The 25,235-nt window shown below is 37.6% G+C and overlaps 1 protein-coding gene across 4 annotated transcripts; it reads right to left on the bottom strand.

Moving 5' to 3' along the window:
* Positions 1 to 1,649: 1,649 nt before the first annotated feature.
* On the bottom strand, positions 1,650 to 24,083 carry Znf317 (zinc finger protein 317). Of its 4 annotated transcripts, XM_028763746.1 has the most exons (11): positions 23,912 to 24,083; positions 22,004 to 22,071; positions 21,161 to 21,241; positions 14,184 to 14,280; positions 11,264 to 11,387; positions 10,383 to 10,586; positions 9,538 to 9,653; positions 8,917 to 9,043; positions 7,942 to 8,034; positions 6,089 to 6,171; positions 1,650 to 4,657 (listed from the first exon to the last, which is right to left on the bottom strand). In XM_028763746.1, the coding sequence occupies exons 6-11, from the start codon at positions 10,411 to 10,413 to the stop codon at positions 3,305 to 3,307; spliced, it is 1,803 nt and encodes a 600-aa protein (XP_028619579.1). In that variant the 5' UTR covers positions 10,414 to 10,586; positions 11,264 to 11,387; positions 14,184 to 14,280; positions 21,161 to 21,241; positions 22,004 to 22,071; positions 23,912 to 24,083; the 3' UTR covers positions 1,650 to 3,304. The 4 variants fall into 4 exon arrangements, with proteins under 4 accessions (XP_028619579.1, XP_028619581.1, XP_028619582.1 ...); XM_028763748.1 differs by lacking the exon at positions 11,264 to 11,387; XM_028763749.1 differs by lacking the exons at positions 11,264 to 11,387; positions 14,184 to 14,280.
* Between the last annotated feature and the right edge of the window lie 1,152 nt (positions 24,084 to 25,235).

Genomic DNA, 25,235 nt, shown 5'->3' with positions numbered 1-25,235 from the left:
TTTTTCCTTCCATTAGGCCAAGCCTCTGGGATATGCATTCTTTTCTCTAACATTAGGCAAGAACCAGCAAGTGCCAGTAATTCTTTCACTAATGAGCTTAAGGTAAACTTTTGACTGAGACTCACTAGTCAGCACTTTCATTCAGGGAGATACAATTGTCTACCCAGACACATGTACTCAAGAACTGTGCTAGAATGTTCAGTGGAGAAGAGGGAATAAAGGGACTCCAGAAAAAAAAGAATTCTCAGAGTAGTGTTAAAACTCCTGACCACCACACAGTAGCCCAGGTGCTCTACAAACTAGAGGACATGAAGATCCACTGTGAGCATTTGTTCATCTTTCATTTCCAGCTAGATGACTGTGCCTCCAACTCTTCCTGTCATGTAAATGGTGAATGACAGTTTTGCAGAGTTCTTTGATAGAGATCAGATTAATTCACAAAAGAACCCATCTGCCATTTTCTTCCTAGCATATATTTTAATGATATATGATGTCATATATGATAATGATCATTTTAGTGGAGATTGTTATCAAAGTCCAAGGTCAGAATTTGTCTGAAACATTTGCATATTTATTTGAGATGCCGACTAAATTCATTTTAAAATAGGCTTTTATTCTGAAATCAAGACAATTGACGATGCAAAACTGAAAGACCATTGCTTAAACTGAAGGTTGTTTTTTGTTTGTTCGGTTGGTTTGGTGGTGAAGGGCTAAAAATAAGGTAAGATTTAAGATACCAAACCAAAGCATAGAGCAAACACTTATGAAAGAAGGTCTGGGCTGGAGTGTCACTTGAGGGTACAATACTTACCCAATATGCCCAGAGCCCTGGGTTCTATTTCTAGCACTGGAAAAAGGTAAGGGAATTATAGATTCAGGTGCTTTTAAAAACAACAAGGAAAGTCAAGTTTTGACATGGTTAAGCAAACAACAGATGCATAAGTACGGAGAGCTGGAATTGCCCTGCCATAGCAAAATAAAGACACATACCATTATTCAACAGGCATAACAAGCCCTCTTCCTACTTGATGTATTTAAAAAGACTACGAAGTTGAATGTAGTTATTTCCTGAGGACTTGTGGGTAACACTGTTTCCTGAAAAGGCAAGTCAGCTAGGCATATCTACACCCATAGCAGAGACTTAATGTTCTTGATCTTTAGACATAAACCCTTATGTTGCCTTTCCTCAGAGCATTTATCATTACGCTGCTATGTATATCTGCTTGTATTCTGAACCCAAAAGCATAGTGTAGATTCATGTACACATGGTATCAGACATCTTCTGGCCTCCAACCCCATGCACAAATATACCAGAAGTCTTAGATGTATTGAGATTGCTACTTTGTTTCTGACTAATGATAGGTTTACTGTGATGTACTTTATTGGGATGTACTCTTACAGTAACCTGGAGTGTATTTATATACACCTGTCAAAAGCATAACACATCAACTTGAAATGTCACATGAACATCTGATTTAAAGTACTTAAAAATCTGTATCTAACTGGATACCCACTAAACCTGTATATAAAGTTAGCAATGATTAACTTTTCAGAGAAAGGAGTCTATCAGTTCTGGACAGAATCCAACAGGGGAGGAAATTCACTTCCAACCAATAAAGCAAACAGGAAAACAAATATCAGTCCCATTATAAACTTGTAATCAATTTTATTGTTTTCTCAGGGAACAAAAAGTTTAGATTTAATAAACAGAATACCAATGTAAACTTTTTCAGAAGCCACAATATAGACTAGGATCACTGTGACTTCTCTATTCTGTCCTCTTTGGATTGTGGTTTTCATCTTCAGGGTCACACAATGAATTAAAAAACAGAAATCAGACATTTTTCAAGAGCTTTTTCTCAGAATGCCACACACGCATCTCTGTTTATGAGTCAATGGCCAGGGTCATGGCATGTAGAGAATAAGAGTTTCATGAAGAACTGAAAAAGATTTCTTATAGTGGCATTATTTGAAAATTAGATACAACTGTGATACTTCTGCTATAGAAGGAGTTTAACTGGATATGGGAAATCCTATAGATCTTTGTTATTCTTTTGGACAGAAAGTCAAAACCAATTGAAGGATGTGTTAGGAAGCTTCATGCTTTGACCACAATGCATATGACACAGGTACTCAAAAATACATTATCTAGTACAAAATATCACACAAATCTAAATATGCCACTGGTCAGGATAAGGTCCCTAAAGTGAAATAAAGATATAATTTACAAAGCTATAGTAAAAAAAATGCTATATTCAATTGTTTATGATGGGGACTAAGAGTAATTTCGAGAACCATAACCCTAAAAATAAGATCAAGAAAACTAAAGAGCTGAAGTCAGTTGTCATTAAAAAAAAAGACTTGTAAATACAACTCTACATTTATACACCAGGGGACTGTGGCTAAAATCATTTTCATAGAGTTTATTAGTAGTGTAAGTTTTCATTCATTTTCAGAGAGAACTACATTATGGTTTTTCATTTAAAAAGCTGTAAAAATATTTTTCCTCATGTGAGTGTTCACAGGAACCACAATAACTAATAATGAGATTATTCTCAAACTCAGTACTTTTATAGTAGTACATACAATTCTTTGATATGGAAGACTTCTGTACATCGTAGGCATTTCAGAGTATCTGTGATGTCATCTCTCTAGGTCAGTAGCACCTCTCTCTCCATTCTCAAAACCAAAATCTTCCCAGACACTGACAAACTCCCTGGAAAGCAAAACTGTTCCAGGTTGAGAGCCAATGCTACTGAGTAAAGCCTTAAAAGATTTTTATAAACAGCATGTACATTAGAATTGGAGTGTCATGTATTACGTTTGGCAGATTTTTCTTTTTAAAAAGAAGCATCTTGGCTTGTGAGCCAATAATAATAAAGAGCTGGCCAGTTTGCTCTCCATTTTTTTAATGCACTTCTTCATGTTTCTTACTTCTGAGATTTTTTTTCTTTACTCTGATTTCTCCCATGAGGAATAAATGTGAGATGAGGAAAGATTTCCCTAATCTCTGTACTGATTGGATTCACTCTAGTGTGCCCATGAAGTATTGCTGACTTTAACACTAAATGACCAGGCTGAAGACTCTCTGCCTAAGTTCTTGTGTGTTTGAGAGCATGATGTATATTGAATGTTTCTTACTATTCAATACAAATTTTTCCCTGTCTCTAGGTTCTCATAGAGTCTCCAATTGCTGAATATCGACTTAGATTCTTCTGAATCTTTCTACAAAGTGGATTTCTCTTAAGTTCCATGTTATCTTCTGTGTTCTCTATGTGGAGAAGTCATGAAAGATTGTGACTACTTATGCTTGCCAGGTTTCCTCTGCATCAGAGTATTCACTGAAACCTTTTGCACACAGTTGGTGTAAAGAGCTTCTACCTCGGTGGGTTTTCACATGACTCCTAAGGGATGAATGGTCACTGAAGGCTTTTCCACAAACAAGGCATTCATAAGGCTTTTCCCCAGTATGGATCCTTCGATGTACATTAAGGTTGGATCCTATGCTGAAAGCTTTTCCACAATGGTCACACTCGTATGGCTTCTCACCTGTGTGGCTTCTCATGTGTGTCTTCAGGGTGGATTGATTCCTGAAGGCTTTTCCACACTGCCTACAATCCACCCGCTTCTTGACAAGATGGATGCTCATGTGCCTCCTTCGTGACAGGTAATCACTAAAGACCTTCCCACAGGAAGTACATTCATAGTGTCTCTCTTGAGTGTGAATCTTCCTGTGTGCAGTGAGGTTGGAACTAGCACTGAAGGCTTTGCCACAGAGATCACAGCCATAAGGTTTCTCCCCAGTGTGAGAATTCATGTGTGTTTTCAGGATGGACTGATTTCGAAAGGTTTTCCCACATTGTCTACATTCGACTGGTTTCTTTATAATATGAATCCTCATGTGTTTCCTTCTTGATAGGAGGTCACTGAAGGACTTCCCACATTCTTTGCAATCATAGGTTTTTTCCACCATGTGGTTCTTCTTATGCAAATTGAAGTTGGACTTCCATCGGAAGGCTTTGCCACACTGTGTACATTCATAAGGCTTTTCCCCAGTATGGTTTCGGACATGTTCCTTCAGGTGGGAGGGGTGCTGGAAGGCTTTTCCACAGTCCTGACACTCATAGGGCCTCTCTCCAGTATGTGTTCGCTTGTGGGCAATGAGATGGCAACTCCTGCCATAGGCTTTGCCACACTCATCACATTTGTAGGGTCTTTCACCTGTGTGCACGCGAATGTGTATCTTAAGAGCAGAGAGGGTCCGGAAGGCATTACCACACTGACTACAGTCAAAGGGCTTTTCTTTCAGGTGAGTTCTTGTGTGGCTCCTTAGAGCTGAGGGGTCATTGAAGGCTTTGTCACAGCTGCTGCACTCATAAGGCTTCTCCCCAGTGTGAATTCTACGATGCCTTGTAAGAGAAGCACTGGTCGTGAAGGCTTTCTGGCACTGGTGACATTCATGCATTTTTCTTCCATCATACATGCTCATGTGCTGAGTCAGGTGAATCCTTTTATTGAAAGCAGCTCCACAGCTGTGGTGGTGATAGGGTCTCTTGCTTGTGGGCCTTCCTATTGGCTGAGTAAGGTGAGGGCCAATATTAAAGACTTCAAACAAATGGGTGAATTTAGAAGATTTCTCCAAAAGATGAGATGTTGCCTATTAGTTAAGAGATGAGAGCTAACTTTAATATTTTAACATACCTTATTTCATTTTATGTTTTTGGTGCTGATGGTTGACAGGCCTGATAAATATACAATAGGCTTTAGCATTAGTATATATCTATAGCCCCAGCCTCTTTAAACCTTACCTCTGAATAAATTAGCACCAATAGAAACACATTACTATAACTGTGCTGAATAGTTTTATGACAATGGACAAGTGATACAAGCTAAATTCATCTTAGAGGAGGGAAACTCAATTAACAAACTGCTTCCATAAGACGGGGCTGTAGGCAAGCCTGTAGGAAGGGCATTTTCTTAATTAGTTATTGATGCAAGGAGGGTATATAGCCCATTGTAGATGAGGCCATCCCTGAACTGATGGTCCTGTAAGAAAGCAACAAACTGAGGAAGAAAACTGCCAGTAAGTAGAATGTCCCCATGGCCTCTCCCACCAGTACCTGCCTCCAGGTTCCCACCCTGTTTTAGTTCCTGTCCTGAATTCTTTCAGTGACAAACTATGGATGTGGAAGTGTAAATCAAATAAAACTTTTCCTTCCCAAATTACTTTTGCCCATGGTGTTTTATAGAGCAGTAACAGCCCAAAGTATGATATCACTGTTCCTGTTTCCCTTGAGCTTCATCAAAGAGAAAAGGACACTTGAAGTGGTTGTAGGCACTCACTTGTAATACCAATTCAGAAGGCTAAAGCAAAGCAAAAGATCTGGAGTACCAGGGTAGCCTGAGTTATACAAGCTTTTGCCTAGTTAAAAATAAAGTAAGAGCAGAAAATTAGCTGCTGTGCTGTAAGGATCCATGTGTACTATATTACAAGGCTTTTTATCATGCAGCTTTGTTCACTGTTTAAAACTAAATTAAGCCCTGTCATGCATTATAGAAATATTTACTTATCTGAACTATAAAGGAGAATATCTGGGGCTGTGATTCTGCCCAAATTCATGATATAGTGGGCCTCAAAGGGTTCTATATCAAGATTTCGGCAATCTCAGTCACAAACAATTTCAAGACAAAAATAGATGTATCTATGCCAAACATATGCAATCTTTTGTCATTACTATCTAGGTAACACAATAACAGAGATATTTACATGTTACACCACATAATAGTATTACAGGCAACATAATGATAATGTAGTGCATATAGAAAGATATGTACAGGATCTATGCAGACAATACGAAGTGGCATTTTATATAAAGAAACTAAGTACTCTCAGATTTTGGTATCTGCAGGGAGCTCACTGAGTCCAGCTCATTGGAATACAGATACCAAGGAACAATTGTACCTTAGCACTTCTGGAAGTCCTGTTTCCACTAGGGTATGTCACTTGACTGGTCCTTGAATGAGCGGACTAGTAGCTGCATTGAGTTTCTCCAATAGAGAAGACAAATTATGCCTAAGGAAATCTTACCAATCTTACACCATCGGATGCTTTCTTCCCAAAAATATCTTCCACAAGAATAGACCATTTGATTTTAGATGTAGTTCCCCAATCTGAAAGAAAACACTGGAAAATTTGACACATTCAAAAGAAAGTAAGCTGATGGAAATGAAAAGTAAACTTCCCAGTAAATTCTCATGATACACAAGAAAAGGCAAGGTGGAAAGGAAGAACATACAAATGAATAAATCATGGTGTCATGTTTAAAGCGAAAGGAACACAGAGATGAAATCTACTGATTAAAAGGTTTATGAAACAGATGGATAGTAAGACAAAGAACAATTCATCTCCTAGTCCTCGTTATCAGATGTATTTTCATATTAATGTTTTGAATGTATTTATTCAAGAATTCACATGTTAAAGAGTTGTTCCAGTGATACTGCCATGGCAGAACTTTAAAGGGGTGGGATTTATTGTGAGTTGCCAAGGACCAGCATCAGCTTGAAGAGGGGTTCTGATAGAAGGGGTGTCTGGGACAGACGAAAAGAACAACTCAAATTGTGGATCCATGCTGAAGACCTGTGTTCTGCTTGATACAGCTTTTCCAGTCTTCTTTCTCTCTGGAGATTCTTTCCGTCCATGCCCTGCTTGCTTGTGTGTGTGTGTATGTGTGTGTGTGAGTTCTCTCTATCCTAAAAAATTCTCTGGACAACTCATCTCCTGCAGAACACAGGTTCAGTCTTTTGTTTTACGTATCAATCCAGTCATTTATCCAGACTGCCTTTTGACTACCTCGTGAATCAGCATCGCATGACCCCAGCCATTTGATTCTGAGGAGACAGCAAGCACACATTTGTTTTCTTGACATTGCAAAAGAATTCAGAGATCAGTCTGTCTTGTTAAGCACTAAAGATTAACTTGTTGGGTGGGACCCTGCCCTGAAATTACTATTTCTATCACAGTTGGACCTAACCTTGTGGTCCTAGGCTAACCTTGAGCTTAGGAATCTGCTTGTCTTTTTATCTTTCTGACAAGATGGCTCATAGTGTAGCTGCCTTTTTTTCCTTTAGATTCATGAAGCCCCTCATATAATTCATATTGCGTTCTTATTTTTTACATGGTTGAGAAATTATATGTTTTCAAACTCATGTACTTAGAGCTTTTTCCCATAGCCTTAAGAGCTGTACTGAAGGTGCCAGCATTTACCATTTTGCTGAGACATTAGCCATACCTTCATCTCCCTGATTCGTGTTGTCTCTGATCATTATGGAGTCATTAATGTAACAGAGAGGGCACCGCTCAAAGAAATTTGAAAATATGGGAGACTTATACCCACGGCAGACATTGATACTTGTGGAGGCCTATGTCCTGTGGTCCCTGTCCCAGGGGGCGGAAACCATGTCATTCCACCCCTACAAAGGCCATGCTGGATCCAGGAAACCCATCCTAAATATGGGCTGCAGCATCCCATGGACTTGGTGGAGATGGGGGCACATACTGATTATAAAGGACAAGTGAGCTGAGTATAGTATTTGTATCTCTCTCTACATCAGGAAGACACATATGAAGTTATCAGTCACTTCACCTTCCTGTTGCCAGGCCATTCCTGCCATGACAGACTTTAGCTTGAAACTGTGACTAAATAAACTCTTACTCCCTTAAGTTACTTTCTACCTACTATACAAATGCAACCTGTTATGTTATGACACAGCCTACACCAAGATGATGGCAACAAGATCCTGAACTGATACAAATGTGAGCTAAATATGCATCAAGGTTATTTTGTAACAGAAACAGGAAAGCAGCAATGTATACTCCTCACTGAAATCACTGAAAAAGAACTGACAGCCATAATTCCCCCTTTGTGCCTGGTGCTCACTCACCTGGAGAAGGACACTGCTGAATGCCTCTCTCCTCCATTTTCAGCTCTTCTTGCTCTAGGTGTGAGATGAGGCGGGGTTTGCCAACCTGATAACCTACTCATGGGAAAAGACAATGTTGAAAAAGGACCATGCAGAGGACAAGCCTTCCATTAGACTGGGGTCAACAATTTGGCTTTCAGGATTTTCTATAGGTGGGTAAGGCTGGCTTAGGAGCAGCAAAATGATGCTGCCACTTTCCAAGGAACATAGTAAAAGTCTTCCATAAAAAACAATCCCACAAACACTCATATATTTTGCCATTCAAAAGAATGTGTATTTTTTGTTTTAAGTGCTAGGAATGAAAATCAAGGCCTTGCACTATTTAGAAAAGCACTCTACTACTGAGCTATACCCCCAAGACAAGAATGAAAACTTTTAAAAATAAATTATAAGTTTTTAATAAAATAATTTCCCCCTCACTTTCCCCCCTTTCTCTCCGTGTGTGTGTGTGTGTGTGTGTGTGTGTGTGTGTGTGTGTGTGTGTGATTCTGTGTGTGTAGTCACTGGACATCCTGATCTATTATAACTCTACTTCACTGCCTGGAGAAAAAGTCTCTCATTGAACTTGCACTTAAGCTATTTCTACTTCCTACATCTCTTGGATATCACATGCTATCTATAACAACATCCAGCTTTGCAAGTGACTTCTAAGAATTTGACCTTTGGTCATACTACGTTTACACTATCTTTCTATATTCACTGAGCATTCCCTGTAGACAAGAATGGGGACATTTTATTTTAGACAGTCATGGTTAAGCTCAGTCACACACTTAAAAACCACTGAGCTGAATGTAATGGGCAGGACCTATGAGGGCAGGAACCAGCTCTGCTTGTTCTCAACTTTGTTACAAAGCCCATCTAGGTTTGGATCACAGCAAGTACTACTACATAAAACATCTTATCCTGGAATAGATAAGGGAACAATGATAGCCTTACCCAGTGAACGTAGATTGCTGTAATTCTCCAGCATTACATCTTTGTATAGTTTTCTCTGGGAAGAATCTAGCAGGGGCCACTCTTTCTCAGTAAAGTCCACAGCAATATCTTGAAATGTCACGGACTCCTGGAATATCACACACATTTGAGGCCAAGGAGAAACCAACTCATAGGAAGACAATGGAGGCAGAATATGGGCACAAGGGACATGATGTGGTTTTTCCACATATGGTCTGCTGAAGGTTTCTGTTTATGTGTTAGAAGGATATTCCCAGATAGTGTCTCTGCTGAGTTGACCTTAACCTGTTTCATTGTTTTAAATACAACTGTGACAAGAAGAAAATTTCTTCCCTTGTCCAGGATGGCTGAGAGCTTGTAGCCTTACTCCTTTCTGTCTATACAAGTTGATTCTGACCACTATGCAAACATGAAAGAAGCACTAGTTACACTAATAATCTCTAACCTCCCCAATAATGATTACTGCCATCCAACTTTCCTTGGTGTGCTGGTTCTTGACCAGGCATTCACTGATCTGGATAAACAAGAACTCCAACACACAGTAATGGTGATGGTGTCCTAAAATGTACCTGTCCCACCCTTGGGTCTTGTGATCTTATGTACCTGAGAAGAATCATGAGCTGGTGTATCAGGGTCTGTAGCATGGCAAGCAAACAAACCCAAATTCTGCTGACAAGAACCATATTTTGACGGAAGAGGAAATTCTGACTCCTGGTTATCTGCAGAGCCAAGAGAGGACATAGCTAAGGCAAGAAATTAAAGTCCTTGAGATTCATCTACCCACTTAGTAAGCACACTGAAATAAGTGCCAACACTTACACAATCTTCTCCATATTCACAAAGAAGAACAGAGAAGGTGCTGGTGATACACAACCATGAGCAGCGATATATCCTACACATGACTTGCTTAGATCCATTAAGTTGTGGGATCTCTGCATAAATGTATGGCATTTAAACACAGGATTCATTGATGCTTCACAGTTAACACGCATAGCTGAAGATCATTTTATATACTTTCACAACATAGGTACTTTGACTAAACTGTCTTATGAGGTAAAGTTTAAAAGTTTCCTCAAGTGCCATCATGGCTACCCTCACAAAGTTTCGGATTTTGGTTTCTGATTAGGGATATTCACCCTCTACACAGTCCCTGTTTCTGAGTGAGGAAACAGAAGTCCTAAGAGGTAAAGCTGCTGCCTTTCTCAAATTTATGAAAACAACAGATCACATAAGGTTGGCCACACCTTTATCTTCTTCACTATATATGCCAACTATACACATGCTCTTCCTTGTCTCCAACCCACACATGCCCTCGGTCAATAACACAGACTACACTGTTCAGCTCACTCATCCTGGCTCAACAGCTTACATATTTGTATCTCCTCTATCTTACCAGCGGTGAGAAACACACATGCTCATTTACTGAGGGCAAGAACATAAGAACTTACCAAACTTGGGAGATAGTCTGATGGTAGCCATTTGTGCGGCACAGGTAACCTTAGCTGAATATGGGAGTACTTGAAGAAAAACTGCTTTTCCAAGCTGACAACTGCCACAAGGGGGTCTTCAAAGGCTATCTCTCTTAGTGAGGAGAACACTGAATTTTGTTTCTTCACATTTCCTCTTGACTCATAATCAGACAGGTTATCAACCTAAATGAAGAGAAACACAAAGCATTCCCACTAACATCAGGAACAAGGCAAAACTGGTCACTGTATCCATACCTATTCAATATAGTAATTAAGGTTTAGCTAGAACAATAATACAATTGATGGAGAATAAGGAATATAAACAGAAAAAGACAGAGTTTATAGATTTTTAATCACAGATATTATGATTATATATGTAAGTGATCCTAAAAACTCCATTAGGAAATTCCTACAGCTGATATACACTTTTAGTAAAGTAGCAGGATACAGAATCACTATACAAAAATCAGTCACCTTTATATACATGAATATAAATGTACTGTGAAAGAAATCAGGAAAATAATATCTTTTACAATAGCATATATATATTATATATATATATATATATGTATGTATGTATGTATATACACACACATGATTCTGAATATATATGTTAATGTGTGTATATATATATATATATGATTCTGAATATAAAATATTCTGAATAATAAAAGAACTGCTGGAAGAATTACCATCTTCAATTTTCAAATTATATTACAGAAATTTAGCTATAAGAACAGCATGAGTTGACATTAAGACAGGCACACTGATAAATGGAATCACACTTAACACCCAGTCATAAGTCCATACACCAATGGGCAACTGACTTTTGAATGAAAAAGTGGAAAGAAAGATAGCACCTTCAATTAATGATGCTGGTCAAAGTCAATGGCTGCATGTAGAAGAATCCAAATAGACAGATACTTTTCACTTTGCACAAAACTCAATTCCAAATGGGTCAACATAAGGCCAGATAGACTGAATCTGGTAGAAGAGAACATAGGGAATAGTTTGAACTTACTGGAATGAGAAAAAACTTTCTGAACAAAACAACAGCAGAAGCAGTAATCGACAGATTGATCAATGGAATCGAATTGAAGACCGAGAAAGAACAATTAATAAATGGAACCTCATGAAACTGAAGTTTCTGTATGACAAAGGACATCATCATTTGGAGAAAGTAGCACGCCACAGAATAGGAAAAGATTTTTGCCGACTATATTTCTGATAAAGAGCTAATATCTAAACTACATATCGAACTTAAAAGACCAGACATTATGAAAACACACAACCCAATTTAAAAGTAGGGTACAGATCTAAACAGAGAATTCTCAAAAGAAGAAACACAAATGGATGAGAAGCACTTAAAGAATGTTCAACATTGTTAGTCACCAGGGAAATGTAAATCAAAACTACTTTAAAATGTCACCATACACCAGCCAGAATGCCCAAGATCAATAAAACCAATGAATGCTCATGCTAGTGAGGATGTGGAGTAAGGGAAACACTCAACCACTGCTCAGGGGAATGCAAGCATGTATAGCAATGATGGAAATCAATGTGGTGGTTCCTCAGAAAGCCGGGAGTAGATCTATCTTGAGATTCATCTATATCACTATTGGGTGTATACCCAAAAGATCTTTCATCCTATTTATAGAGACACTTGTTCAACCATGCCCACTGCTGCTCTATTCAGAATAGCCAGAAACTGGAAACAGAACTGCAAGAGCAAATGTATATAAGTTCAATTCCTAACCCAGAAGCTATCTTCAACTGGTAACTGCCTCCATATGAAAATTAGTTTTCTCCACTGATGTCTCACTGGATAAAACAAACCACTCTTAAGGGTAGGCCTCAGAAGTAGATGACCAAACACTAAATGAGGAAAGAAAAACAAAGAGACTGCAAAAAATTCAGAACTCTAAGAACAATGTTTAAAAGTAAGGCAAACTTAAAAGAGTTACAATTCCAGACTTCCACAGTATAAAAAATGACTAAAATATACACAGGAAAGTCAAATCAAAGAGCTAGAAAGAAATCTGTTATGGGTAGACAAACAATTTTCAATAAGGGCACAAAACAATTCAGTATCAAAGAACCATTATGATCACTGTTTTAAAACTCTTAATTTAAAACGTAAGTTGATCTTTATTTTCATTATAGACACAAAAGATGGTCTTAAGTTAAAACAACAACAATAACAACCAACAAATCAAAACACCTTTATGTATGAATTGGATACCAAGACTACAATCATAAAGGTTAACTTCAAGAGCCTTGAAGGGTTTAGGTAACTGCGTGTGTAGTCCCAGATATTAAGGAATTACAGGCAGGAGGAGGGAGAGAAAGCAAGATAAGGAAAGAGAGACAGACAAAGGGACAGAGAGGACAACAGAGGAAAAAGAAAACAGCTTATAAGAATTAGCAAGGAAGTATGGATAAGGAAATATATGGAATATTAATCAGCCTTAAAAGGAATGAAGTTCTGATACATGCTACAATAGATATAAATAAAAAATGAAGACATTGTGCTAAAAGAAATTAGCAAAACAAAAAAGGGCAGATATGTGATTTCACTTAACATGAGGTCCAAGAAGTCAGATTCATTCACAAAGGCAAAAAACAAAATGATTTTGTCAGGGGCAATGGAGAAAAGAATTGAGGAGTTATTCTTTAAGGGATTTTCAGTTTCAGTTTGAAGTTATAGAAAAGTTCAAGAGTTACACAGGGGTAACGTAGGACACTGTGAATATACGGATCGCCACTAAACTGATCAATAAGGGCTAAGTTTTGTTTAATTTTGTCTCAATTTAAAAAAATGATTGATTTTTGTGTCTTTTGCCTGCGTGTATGTATATGCATCATGTATGTTTCTGGTGCATGTAGAGATCAAAAGACAACGTCATATCCTCTAGAAATGGAGAAACAACTGTTGTGAGCTGCCACACAGGTGCTGTGAACCAAACAAAAGTCCTCTGCAATACCAAGTGTTTTATTGCTGAGCTATACTTCCAGTCACTTCTTTTATCTCAATACTTCAAAGTGTTAAAACTTATTGCAAAGGAGAATAATTAGACATAGAAAAAAAAACCATAAAAGATAGCACATTTCAAAACCTAAAAGGAAAACTTCTAGACATTTTCAGAATTACTACAAGGGTTGGAAGAAATACCGACTTAAGCATTAATTCCTTTCTGGATATATATAATGTTAAACTGATGATATGCCCAATTGTAATTGAATACTAGAATTTAAATTTAATTTTTTGAAATATTAATATAATTGCATTATTTCCCCCTCCCTATAATCTCTCTTGTTAAATACCCATTCTTCTTTCAAATTTATGGCTTCTTTTTGGGACCTATATACTAAAACAGAGCAAAAGCCCACCAAATTATTTTGTTTCACCACTTAATCTTTTTGTATTTTCTTTTTATTAGATATCTATCTATCTATCTATCTATCTATCTATCTATCTATCCATCCATCTATCTTATTCATTATAAGGGTGGCTGTAGTTCTTTCCTTCCTTCTGTGGACTCTAGGAATCCAACTCAGATCTTCAGGCACAAGCAAGTTACCTAATCTCCTCAGTTACCTCATTACCATTAAATTTTCCTAAATTTCATTAACTCTTTCCTAACTGATTTGATACCACCGTGGCAAACAAAGAAACAAACAAACAAAATCTAGATTAACCTGATATTTTTTTCATAAGCCATCCACACTAAAAATAGGACTTTTAAATTTTTACGCATATTCATGAAAGGCATCACCTACCTTAATACCTGTGAAATCACTGTAAACTTTATTTCACTCTAATACTTTATAGCGACAGAGAGGAGTATCTACTTGAATGGTAAACACCTGCAGTACCCTGAGGAGAAAGAGAGATACACAGAGAAGTATAAACTTAAGAATAGTTGAAGATCTGATGATATGAGCTAGGAATGGGAAGAAACACTTAAGAGTAGATTCAAGTATTAACAAATACATAAAGTATATATTGTAGTCAACTTTCTACATGTCCATAATCCCACAATTTGGAATGATCTCAGTGAAAACTACTGTCCAAAACTGTTATCATATACATATATGATTCATTTTTGGACATAATGAAAAAGGTACACATTCGTACTTAATAGTTTTTGTGTGCTATGGAATTGTACTTGAGTTTGGACTCTTTGTAGAAATTTTCCTGTAGAAATTACTTGACAATATTTACAAGTTTTTTAAAAAAAGGTTATGTATGGAATTTACAATAATTCATTCAGTGGCAATCAAAACTTAGCAAGGAAGCCAAGCTTGGTAATACATTACAGTAACCCCTCATATACAGAAGGTCTGAGGATTAAGAATTACAAACCCCCTATAATGAGACATCTTAAAACACACAAAATAAAACAAATACAAAATGTTATAAATGGGTAACCAACAATATGGTAGACATAATATTAGGTTTTGAGTACCAATTAATATACATCTACTGTAAAGGTTAAATGTATATGTACATATAAATATATATACATATGTACATTTATACACACACAGATAGATTGATAGATAGAAAGAGGGCTAGACAGAGTACTCTGGGGAGCAGGACCCCTGCAACTCACCTGGGCAGTACAATAGAGTAGAGTTGACCCTGGTGACTTAGGGAAAGCTGGCTCTGGCTCTCATAAGCTGAAACACTGGGCATGGTGGGGTGGGAGTTGGGGGATGGTTACCTCTTCTGGGCACTGCTGGAGAGCTGGTCCTGATAATACAGGCTCAGGAGAGCTGGTGGGCTGAACTACACAGCCATCACCCAGGCCTAGATCCAGGACTTTAGAGTTGGGCCATCCCAACTTCTACTCTATCTATGAACAGCTGGAGCTCAGGAAGGGAGCCAGTCCTGCAGAACCAAAGCTAGAGGATCCATGACACAGGTCAACAGCAGGATATCTGAGAGGAGTCCCAGTGAGAATCTAGTATTGATGGAATAGCAGAAGCCAGAGCCCTCGAACCGGAACAATGAATCATTGCAGTGAACATTTGCAAGTAAAGCAATTTGGGCAAAAAGGTACACCTAGTGACACACTGCAGCTTCCATAGAGATTTTTCTTTTTAATTTAATTTTTTTAATCTTTTGTTTTCTTTTGTGGGGGTGGATGCAAGGGAGGGTTGGGAACATGAGTGGGATATGGGTGAATGATGTGAAATTCACAAAGAATCAATGATAAATTTTAAACAAATAAATGGGAGGACAAGAGCAATCTCAAACATGTATCTGTGTATGTGCACTCTCAAACTAAACAAACAATAAACACACTTGGAGTGAAGCAGAGGAGAAACCCAGCAGCAAACCTTTCTGGTCTGTATGGACTTCGACATAGCACCTCAGTATATGGACCAAAGACAGGACTTATGCAAAGATGGCCCTGACCATCAGTTTCCCTGGGACTGTGGCATTCCCATTGGCTGTCAGAACCTATTATGGGCCTCTCTACTTGTGACCATTGTGGAGGATCTTCAGATATTATGACTGATACCCTGGAACCGAAACTCTCCGTGACCAAATGTACACCTGCCTCCTTTTCTTCTCCCAGGATCCCCTGTCTCAAGCAGTCATAGGTAACCTTGTAGAAACTCTGATTTGGGTCCTCAACAAGGATAACTGGAAACTGGATCCCAATCTTGTCTGAAAGACAACAGAGCAGTACAATGGCATTTAGAGTCAACAAAAATATTTATAAAATAAAACATTCTTGACAGTTCTCATTTTTAATAACATTTTATTAATTCTTTGGGAATTTTGATCTATTCATTCCCACACTACCCCACAGTTCCTCTTCTCTACCCACATCTAATTCTTGTCATCCTTTTTAAAAAGAATATCTTGAAGCCAGTGCCCTTGTTCTCTGGCTCTTACCCTCTTCTTGCCCCATCTTCTCCAACCATCCCTAAGCCTTCCACTTTATTAAATGTTCCGTGTTCTATGTTGTAATAATTAGAATGTTTCATTTTCGCAAATAGAAAAACTACACCTCCAATAATTTCTTATAGCTAAAATTCTATAACTCTTTTCCCCACTGAATAAATTTCTAGATAGTAAAATGATTGGCCAATGTTGATAAACACATTTAAGCCTTTGGTTAAGTGTTGGGAAATTATCTTCTGGAACTGTTTGACTTGCAGCTCCTTTAGCTATTTTTTACACATGAGGGAAAATACTTGACTTGCCAAGCTGATGAATTACAGTTTTGGAATCATTCACACTAAGCAAAGAATACAAAATAGATGGTTAACAGCAGAACAAAATTTTATAGTTAGCCTATTAATATGAAAAATAAGAAGAAAGGGTATGACTGGAAGATGTAATTCAATGATAGAGAACTTTCCAGGAGCGGGTAAAGGTTCTAGTTTTAATCTTTTACACTGCAAAAGAAATGGCTGGGGAGATGGTACAATGGGTAAAGTGCCTGCCACGCACACTTAAGGACACGACTTCAGATGTCATCACTCACATAAAACACTGGCCATGGCAGTTCAAGTCCATGATCATATCACAGGAAAAGGGAAGACAGGACAATATTGGAATCTTGTGGTCTTACTGGCCAGCTAGTCTAGTCAAAACAGCAAACTCTGGATTTAATACCAGACCCTGTATCCAAACAGTAAAGGCAGACAACCAACAGCAACCTATTGCCCACACACATCTGAGTGAGCATACCCATAATACATAGATAGACATGCGCATATATGCACACAGGCATAGGAGGAAAAGGGGGGAAAAAGGAAGAGAAAGAATGGAGCTATTTGAATTACTTAGCCAACCTTGTCCCTCTTCTTTCTTTCCTACATTCTTCACCCAAATGGTCAAATCTTGTCACTTCACATTCAAAACATATGAAAAATTCTGGCTATTCCTCAGCATCTATATATAATTGCTTTGATCCCAGACTTCACCCCTCACCTAATCAACCTAGATCTCCTAAATCAAATTCAATTTCCTAAATCCTTTGCTGGCTTTAACTTTGTTTATAAAATACATGTAACATCAAATCTTTGCTGAAAACATTCTGAAAGTGTCAAATTTTCCTCAGAATTAAATCCCTTACCCAGTCATTCACTTATGCTAATGCACAGTGACTTCTTCACTGAGCCCCATGCCCCAGACATGCACACAACTTATGGCCCTGGCACTTGCTGTCTCTTGCTTCCAAAGTTCTTCCTTACATTCTGTGTCTGGGTGGCTCTTCTCTTTAGGGTTTTTATTAAACTTTAAGGCCTTTGAAATAGTACTTTCTATCTACTCCAATTACTATGCAAACCCTTGCCTCCTTTTATCTCCATTTATTTTCCATCTATATACTTAATACACTTTAGTAAGTTATAACAGGCTATATTTTACTACAAATAGACAAATGTGGACCTGAATAACCAATAAAGCAGAATTTAGAGGTAGCAATACAGCTTAGTAGCAGAATGTTTGCATAGTAGACTAAAGGTCTGGATTTGAGCCTCAAAATCACACAATCAAGAAAGAGGAGGGATGGGTAGAAAGAGGAATGGATGAAACAAAGTCTTGCAAATCTTGCTGTAATCATTATCACAGAAATGAAGATATTCTAAAGGGTCCCCAATACCTTTCCCTTTGCTACCAGACTGCTGAAACAATTCACCCAGGAAAATAGGATGTGTCCAGGAATCTCACTGAGAAAAAAAATAGGTTAATGTCTGGTGTCACTCTGAGGGGGAACCTATATTCCATGAAGAAGCTTCTGACAATTTATCAGATTAAACTGCAGGAGACACATGTTCACTGGAGCTGCTAATTCTATATACTTTCCCCCTCTGCTTAAGCTGAAACCTCATGTCAACAGCAGCAGACAGACTTGGAGAATCATTGCACTTTCTTTTTCCATTGTCGACTCACTGAATGAATAGCCTTTTCCTAATTTTCACTTTGATTTTTTTTTCCACTTTAATCTTTTTAATGGCCTTATTGAGAGTGGTGACCAAACCTACTCTCCCAAAGTTGATAGGATCCAGGGTCTGACCCTAACTCCAGCAACATTATTCCAAATTCAATCTGCTTCAGTAATGAACATTTTGAGTTACTCAGAAATATATTTCAGTTCCTGAATCACTTAAACTTATGGCCACTTTGAGCACTTGGGGAACAACACATTTTTGCTTACAAATTCTCACAGAAAACTGGACAGCATTAGCCTGCTACTGCTATCTCCAAGGATTCACAAAAAACAAAACCAAACAAAAAAACAAAACAAAACAAAAAACAAAAACAATGGCCAGTAGACATTGCTGTCTATAACAGCTAATTTAAAATGTCACCTTTCCACAACTAATAATCACCTGGGAAAGAGTCAATTGAAGAACTGTCTGGCTCAGACAGGCCTGCGGTCATGCACAGGGAAACTAGCTCAACTGTTGATTGACAAAGGTCACTGTGGCAGCACCATATCATGGACTGGGCAATGGGCTGTGTAAAGGTATAATAAATTTGCTGAGTAATTGGGAGCAGGTAAGCAGGCAGCATGGATGCATTCATTTCTTTCTGCTCTTGGTTATGCATATATGTGGCTAGCTGCCTTGCACTGCTGCCTCTGTGTCTTTCCTGAAAAGCCTTTCTTCCTCTATGATGATTTTGTTAGAGTATTTGTCACATTTTCAGAAATAAAGTAGGATGCCATACCTCCACAAACTACACAGTTGCTTTTTCTACACTTCCAACCATACAATACACTACAAGCAAGGTTTCAACTTCTCTACTCTGTTCACTGTCCTTAAGCTGGAGTGATAACTCACAACAGAAACGTAAACAGTGAGTCAAATAACTAATGAACAGAAATCAGTGCACATTTCCTATTACAGCCAGATAGCTTCTAGGAGTTAAGTGCCTTACAAGCATCACAAAGAAAAGACCTATAAAGAATTCGAAGGGTTGGAAATATTTTCAATGGTTCTGTGATATGAACAGCAACCATGGTGCTAAGACAGCCTTACAGTTTAGCGCAGTACCTTAAACCTCGCCATCTACTTCATGGAGCAAATTTTCCAGGTGGTTCAAGCTAAGAGAATACTTCTAAATCCATGTCAGACCTGTGGAATTTGTCCAGTGTTCTACAGTAATACAAATGCAAGAGGTATGCAAATACAGTGCAGAGACAATTAGTTTTGGATGAAGCTCACAAACTGGTGATCTACATACAGATGCAACAAAGATTAGCTGCGTGAAGCACATCTAAAAATAGCTATAGGGAATACTAATTCTGAAGTTTGCTGCAAAATACGCAAACAAAACAATGGTAATCCGAGGGACAGCACCATGGACAAAGTGGGATGCAGAGTTTTCAGAGGTACCAGATGTTAGATTCTATGGCATTCGCCTTTGGAACACAGTGAATATTATCCCACTACATATGGTTTCCTCAATTCCACTACTACTTAGACACATTTTTCTTCTCAGACTATGGAAAAACAGCTGGGTAACAAGGAGTAGTTGCTACTGTTCCAGATGGCAAGCACAGAATGAGGAGGACACTAAGTTCAACTACTTAGGTTCCTTTCACTAGAGTGCTTAACCCAAACAGACGTGGGGTTATCATGTGTTGGCCCTAAGGATGGGCTTTACTGAATATGTACCTAGAACATAGTAGAACTTATGTTAGTCCTTGTCTTCCTTCTCACAAGGGCAGAAGTTATACCTCAGTTGTCAAGTTTATGATTCAAATTTGATTTTGTGTATCCAAAGTGTCTATTAGAAACTACTTTTCTGTGCTGTAATTCTTCCAGTGTTCAACTTTATTTCCAAATATGACTTCACAACACAGTGGCACGCAGGGCATTCATATGTAATTGTAACTATTACAAGCAAAGCAGCATTTTAATTGAGGTTGCCCTTTTTGGGCTTATTTCAACTAGTGTTACTCAGGATACAAACACATACAAAGCAAAATATATTATTGCTTCTGCAATTCCACTACTATTTTGACCTATTTCTCTCTTCATTATTATCTGGAAACAACATGAGTTGCATTCTCAGTAAATCAAAATAAATATTTCAATATACCTCTGCTATCCAGGTCATGTCCCATGGGCTAGAAGGGAAGGGTGATATTCATTTCCAACAAAATGCTGAGGAATGACATTCAGAAGAAACCTGTATACTAATACACATATCAAAGGAGCTATAATATATGCTAACCAAATGGCAAACTATACTGAGCATGATGAGGCACTAATTTAGTTGCAACACTCAGGAAGGACAGAGAGGGATAAGTTTGAGGCCGGCCAGATCTATACAGTAAGTTCTAGGCCATCTAACGTTGCATAGTAAGACACTGTCACAAAACAAAAAACTGCACCAAAACCCCTACACAGTATTTTCATTTGAGGGAATATGACAGGCATCTAGTCTAAGTCAGGGGAAAAGAAATATACAAAATTAAACAAAGAAAATGATAAAGAAGCCAGAGCAGGTCTATTATTCCATCAATGTGCAGTTAGAAGTATCTGGAGAGTTGAAAGTCATGCGCAGATATCTGGGAAGCTCAGGGTAGCTTGAGCTTTCACGAGAGACCCTGTCCCCCACACACAAAACAGATAAAAAGCCAGAAACCTATAAAAAGGAAAATACATATGAGAAAGTGGATTATGTAAGACAAGTAAAGTTCTGATGTTTTTGTTATAAATAAATAAATAAATAAATAAATAAATAAATAAATAAATAAAACCAAGCATGGTGCACACACCTCTATAATCCCAGCACAGAGGGAAGTTGGAACACAAAGATTATAAGTTTGACAAGCCAGTCTGGACTAGGTAGTAAGACCCTGTTTAAATAAAAAAAAAAAATTAAGTATATAAATATTAGGAGTATGTACGACACATTAAGACAGGTGATTATGAACAAACATTGATTATAAAACTTAAGCATTATGAGGAAATAATAACTTCCTAAGGAAATGTTTACCATAACAAACAGAAAACATGGATGCAGCATAATCCTCCATGAATTCAAGTACAGCTTTTAATAAAATTTTCTGGAGCTGTGTAAGATGGCAAAACCCTTTAGCACCAGCAGGGCACTCCAGCCTCTGAAGCAGGAAGACTGGGAGGTTATAAAGTGAGACTGTGCTTTTAAAACAAAAAAGTGTGTATGTACATCTGGGCACACTCAAGAAAGTCAGAGAACAACTACTGAGAATCAGGTCTGTACTTCCACCATGTTGATTCAGGGTCTGTCATTTCTGCGGTGTTGTGCTTTCTAGAACAGCTGCATACCCTGATACACAGTTGCTTCTAGACCATATTCTACTGTGTGTGAGCCTTCCATTTTCCTTAAAGGAGTGATGGGATTCGACATGTGTATTCAAGTTGTAAGTTGGACGTGCTCTGCAAATTATTTCATCCACTGAGCCATCTTACTGGACCCCTTTTTAGTTCTTATCAGACAGGGTCTCATGCAGCCCAGGTTAGCCTACAACTAGACATGCATGTGGTATATACTGGCCTTGAACTCTTGGTCCTCCTTCTTCTACTTCCTAAGTGCTGAAATTGTAGGCGCCCACCAACAGGTCCAGTGATATTCTTACCCAAAATATTCCAGAATTTAGAGGACAAAAAGCCTCTGACACATTTTGGAAAGATGGCTGGCATGAAACTGAAATAGAAAAGGAAAATTTAACAATAAAACACACACACATACACACACACACACACACACACACACACTAGCAAACTCAGCAAAAAGTCCCTAATGTCAAGAGAATGTGTCCCTTTCTAAACTTAGTTATGATTGAAAAGTCAATTGTCTTAATTCCATTATTCTTGAAAAACAAAACTCCATTATCTGCTTATTTATTCAATATACTCCCAATATACTAGCATTATATTGGCCCGGCCAAAATATCTGAATTCTTCAACACCCAGAAGACAGTGGGGGAAAAAAAAGAACAGAAAAAAAGAAAACACTAGTAGAAGACTACAGCAATACATCAAGAAAAGGAGGATAAAAACAAACAAATGAACAACAACAATTAAAAACAACAAACAAAAAACAAACATCTCCAGAAAAAGACAAGGTCTTTGACATAAAAATGGAAAGAAAAAAAATCCCAGCACATGGGAAGTCCATTTTACTTAGAGTCATAAGGAAAGCAGGAACACCTATGATTATGCTAGACAAATTCATTACTGATATTTTCAGCCTCCATCCAAACCAGGATACAACAACTGTGTATAATTCAAAGTAAGCTTATATATTTACTTATTTTATTCAGGTGACAGAACTGTCTATGAGAAATATATATTTTAGCAAGAATTTTGATCTCAAATTCATAAGGTATAACAGTTTGAAGAAAATATAACTGAACACTGAAAATCAAAGTTCTTAGAAATAGAAACAAATTAACTATAAAATTCAATGGCATAAAAATGTCAATATTCTAAAGATTTAAATACAGATCCAACAGACCTTGTAAAGAGAAACTCAGTATCTGGGTTTTATAATCTCATTTTAAAATATAAGGTGTGACACTACTGAAAAAGAATGACTACCTTTTGAGTTCAAGATACTTGATGCAATGGGATACTTGCATCAGTAGAAAAATGATTTTATTAAAATACATAATAGTGCAATACGTATTTGGGGAACAGTAAAATTCATATAGTTAATTATAGGGGAGAGTAAAATATGCACTATAACAAGTCTTTAAGGCTTAATGCTCTCCACCATAATCTAGCTTATAAATACACTAAATGGTCACTTTTTAAATTTTTTTCATAATATAAAAATTGCCATTTTATTTAAGTGTACAATTTAACTGACACCTACGATGTTCATTATTGTGCAAGCATTATCATTGACCTCTAAAGTCACGTTTATTATTTACAGATACCACTGTCACCTCATAGACTGCAAACAAAAACTTTGCAAAGAATATAGCTATTGCTATCTTTTAATTATATGTTTAAGTATGAAAGTTATGGCCTTTTTTTAAAAAAAAAGCATGGAAAAATATTATGGGAAAGTTCAAGGCAGAACATTAACGAATACAGCATTAATTAGACTAACTTTGGAATTAAATTAGCAGTATGTTAAACTGAATCACAACTATTTTTACAAGTAATTTATACAAATGAGGACTGTCAGCTAACAAACGGATAAAGTAACATGATTTAACAGAATAGGAAAGGCATTATGTAAGTTTAACGATAACAAGAAAAAAGTGTGCACAGATCAACGATAGTTTTAGAAAGAAAGCCCATGCTAAGAGCAATCCCGTCATTCTGCAACCCATGAACATCCTGTTTTACATATTTTAAAACCAGGTCAGTAAAACCTCCCTTTGTCACCTATAAAGTGGTCTAATCCAAGTTCTCCTCAGTCGCCAACTAAGGGGACCAAAAGGCACGCCTCCTAAGGCTTCTAGTATCCTCAGCCCTGCCACATCCCTCTGCTTCCTGGAGCTAAGGGGTTAAGCGATGAAAAATGGGCTTACCAGACTGAGGGTAGTATCCAGGAAGCGGAAGTCTCCGCGGCTAAGGCGGAAGAACTAGAAGTTCATGTAAAGGTCCCGAGCGCTTCAGAACGCTTCGGGGAACAGAAGGGTCCCGACTAAACACAAGAGAAAGCCCAACCATTCTTTCGCACGTGTGTCCTACGACAATAGCTTCCTGACAGTAATGGCTTCTACTTCACTTCTGCCTTCGAAATCTCGCGAAACTTCATTAGCCATTTATAGCGTGAAACCTTCACAGCGTGCATCTTGGGAAATGGAGTTTGATAGCATTATGAGCCCTGCATTTTTTGGTGAACTGGGAACTCTCGCGAAACCAATTGACTGCTTCTAAATGAGAATTACAATCGAAATGATTTATGGGAAATGTAGTTTCTAAGTTTGACGGCCTTGATAAGGATGCTCGAGTTATGTATACCAGGAGTATTTTTTCCAAGTTTCAATTGCACCACAGCATCTTATGGGCCTGTCCTCAGCTTGTTCTTCTTTGTAAGATCATCAGCCTCTTAGCAGTGACACTTTCTACTTTAAATATTCTTCGGTATGCAATCACTATGCTCCATTCATAACTCATACCTCTACCCCAAAAGCCAAACTGCCTTACTTAGATATTTTATACACATATTGAAATACTAACCTCAAATACCAACGTAACTTCAAATATAGCAGCCTTATCAATTTGTTCGTTTCAAAATCGGTGTCAACACAAAACTGCTTTTGCCATAAATAAATTTGTTCTGAAACAAATATCAGTGACCATGACCTAGGAACACCAAATGAGGGTGTCACAAAAGATAAATTTTTACCACAGAACTGCACACAAGGAATTTTATTAGTTGTAGAATGAAGAAAGTAAAATATCAAGTCATTTAATAAATATGATGAATGATAGATTAGTATCTTGCAGAAAAGCAGGAAAAAACTCTGATGTATGTTTGTGTTGCTCTCTGACAGCATTCTTAGTTCTAGGATTGATTGATTGATATTCATCTGCTAATTATACACGTTAAAAAACTTTGATAAAATGTTGTTCAGACAAATACAGGACTCGGCAATGAAATGAACTGAGGATACTGGGTATTACCCAAGGTAATTTGGTTTGTGGTATTATTAGAACTTCAGATGAAGTTATGAAGTTCTCATAGCCATAGTATCTCTGCATTATCAACATACACTCCCAGCATGGACTATGACCACAAGCTGAAAATCGTGATATTATTAAAGATTGAAGAATCTTCAAAGTTGGTGTAAATTTGTACTATTATTCTCTCTCTCTCTCTCTCTCTCTCTCTCTCTCTCTCTCTCT

This window comes from Grammomys surdaster, unplaced genomic scaffold (genome assembly GCF_004785775.1).
Source record: "Grammomys surdaster isolate TR1022 unplaced genomic scaffold, NIH_TR_1.0 140, whole genome shotgun sequence".
NCBI lineage: Eukaryota > Metazoa > Chordata > Mammalia > Rodentia > Muridae > Grammomys > Grammomys surdaster.
Note: the sequence above shows the minus strand (reverse complement) of the source record. Positions and strands in the feature narration are given on the sequence as shown.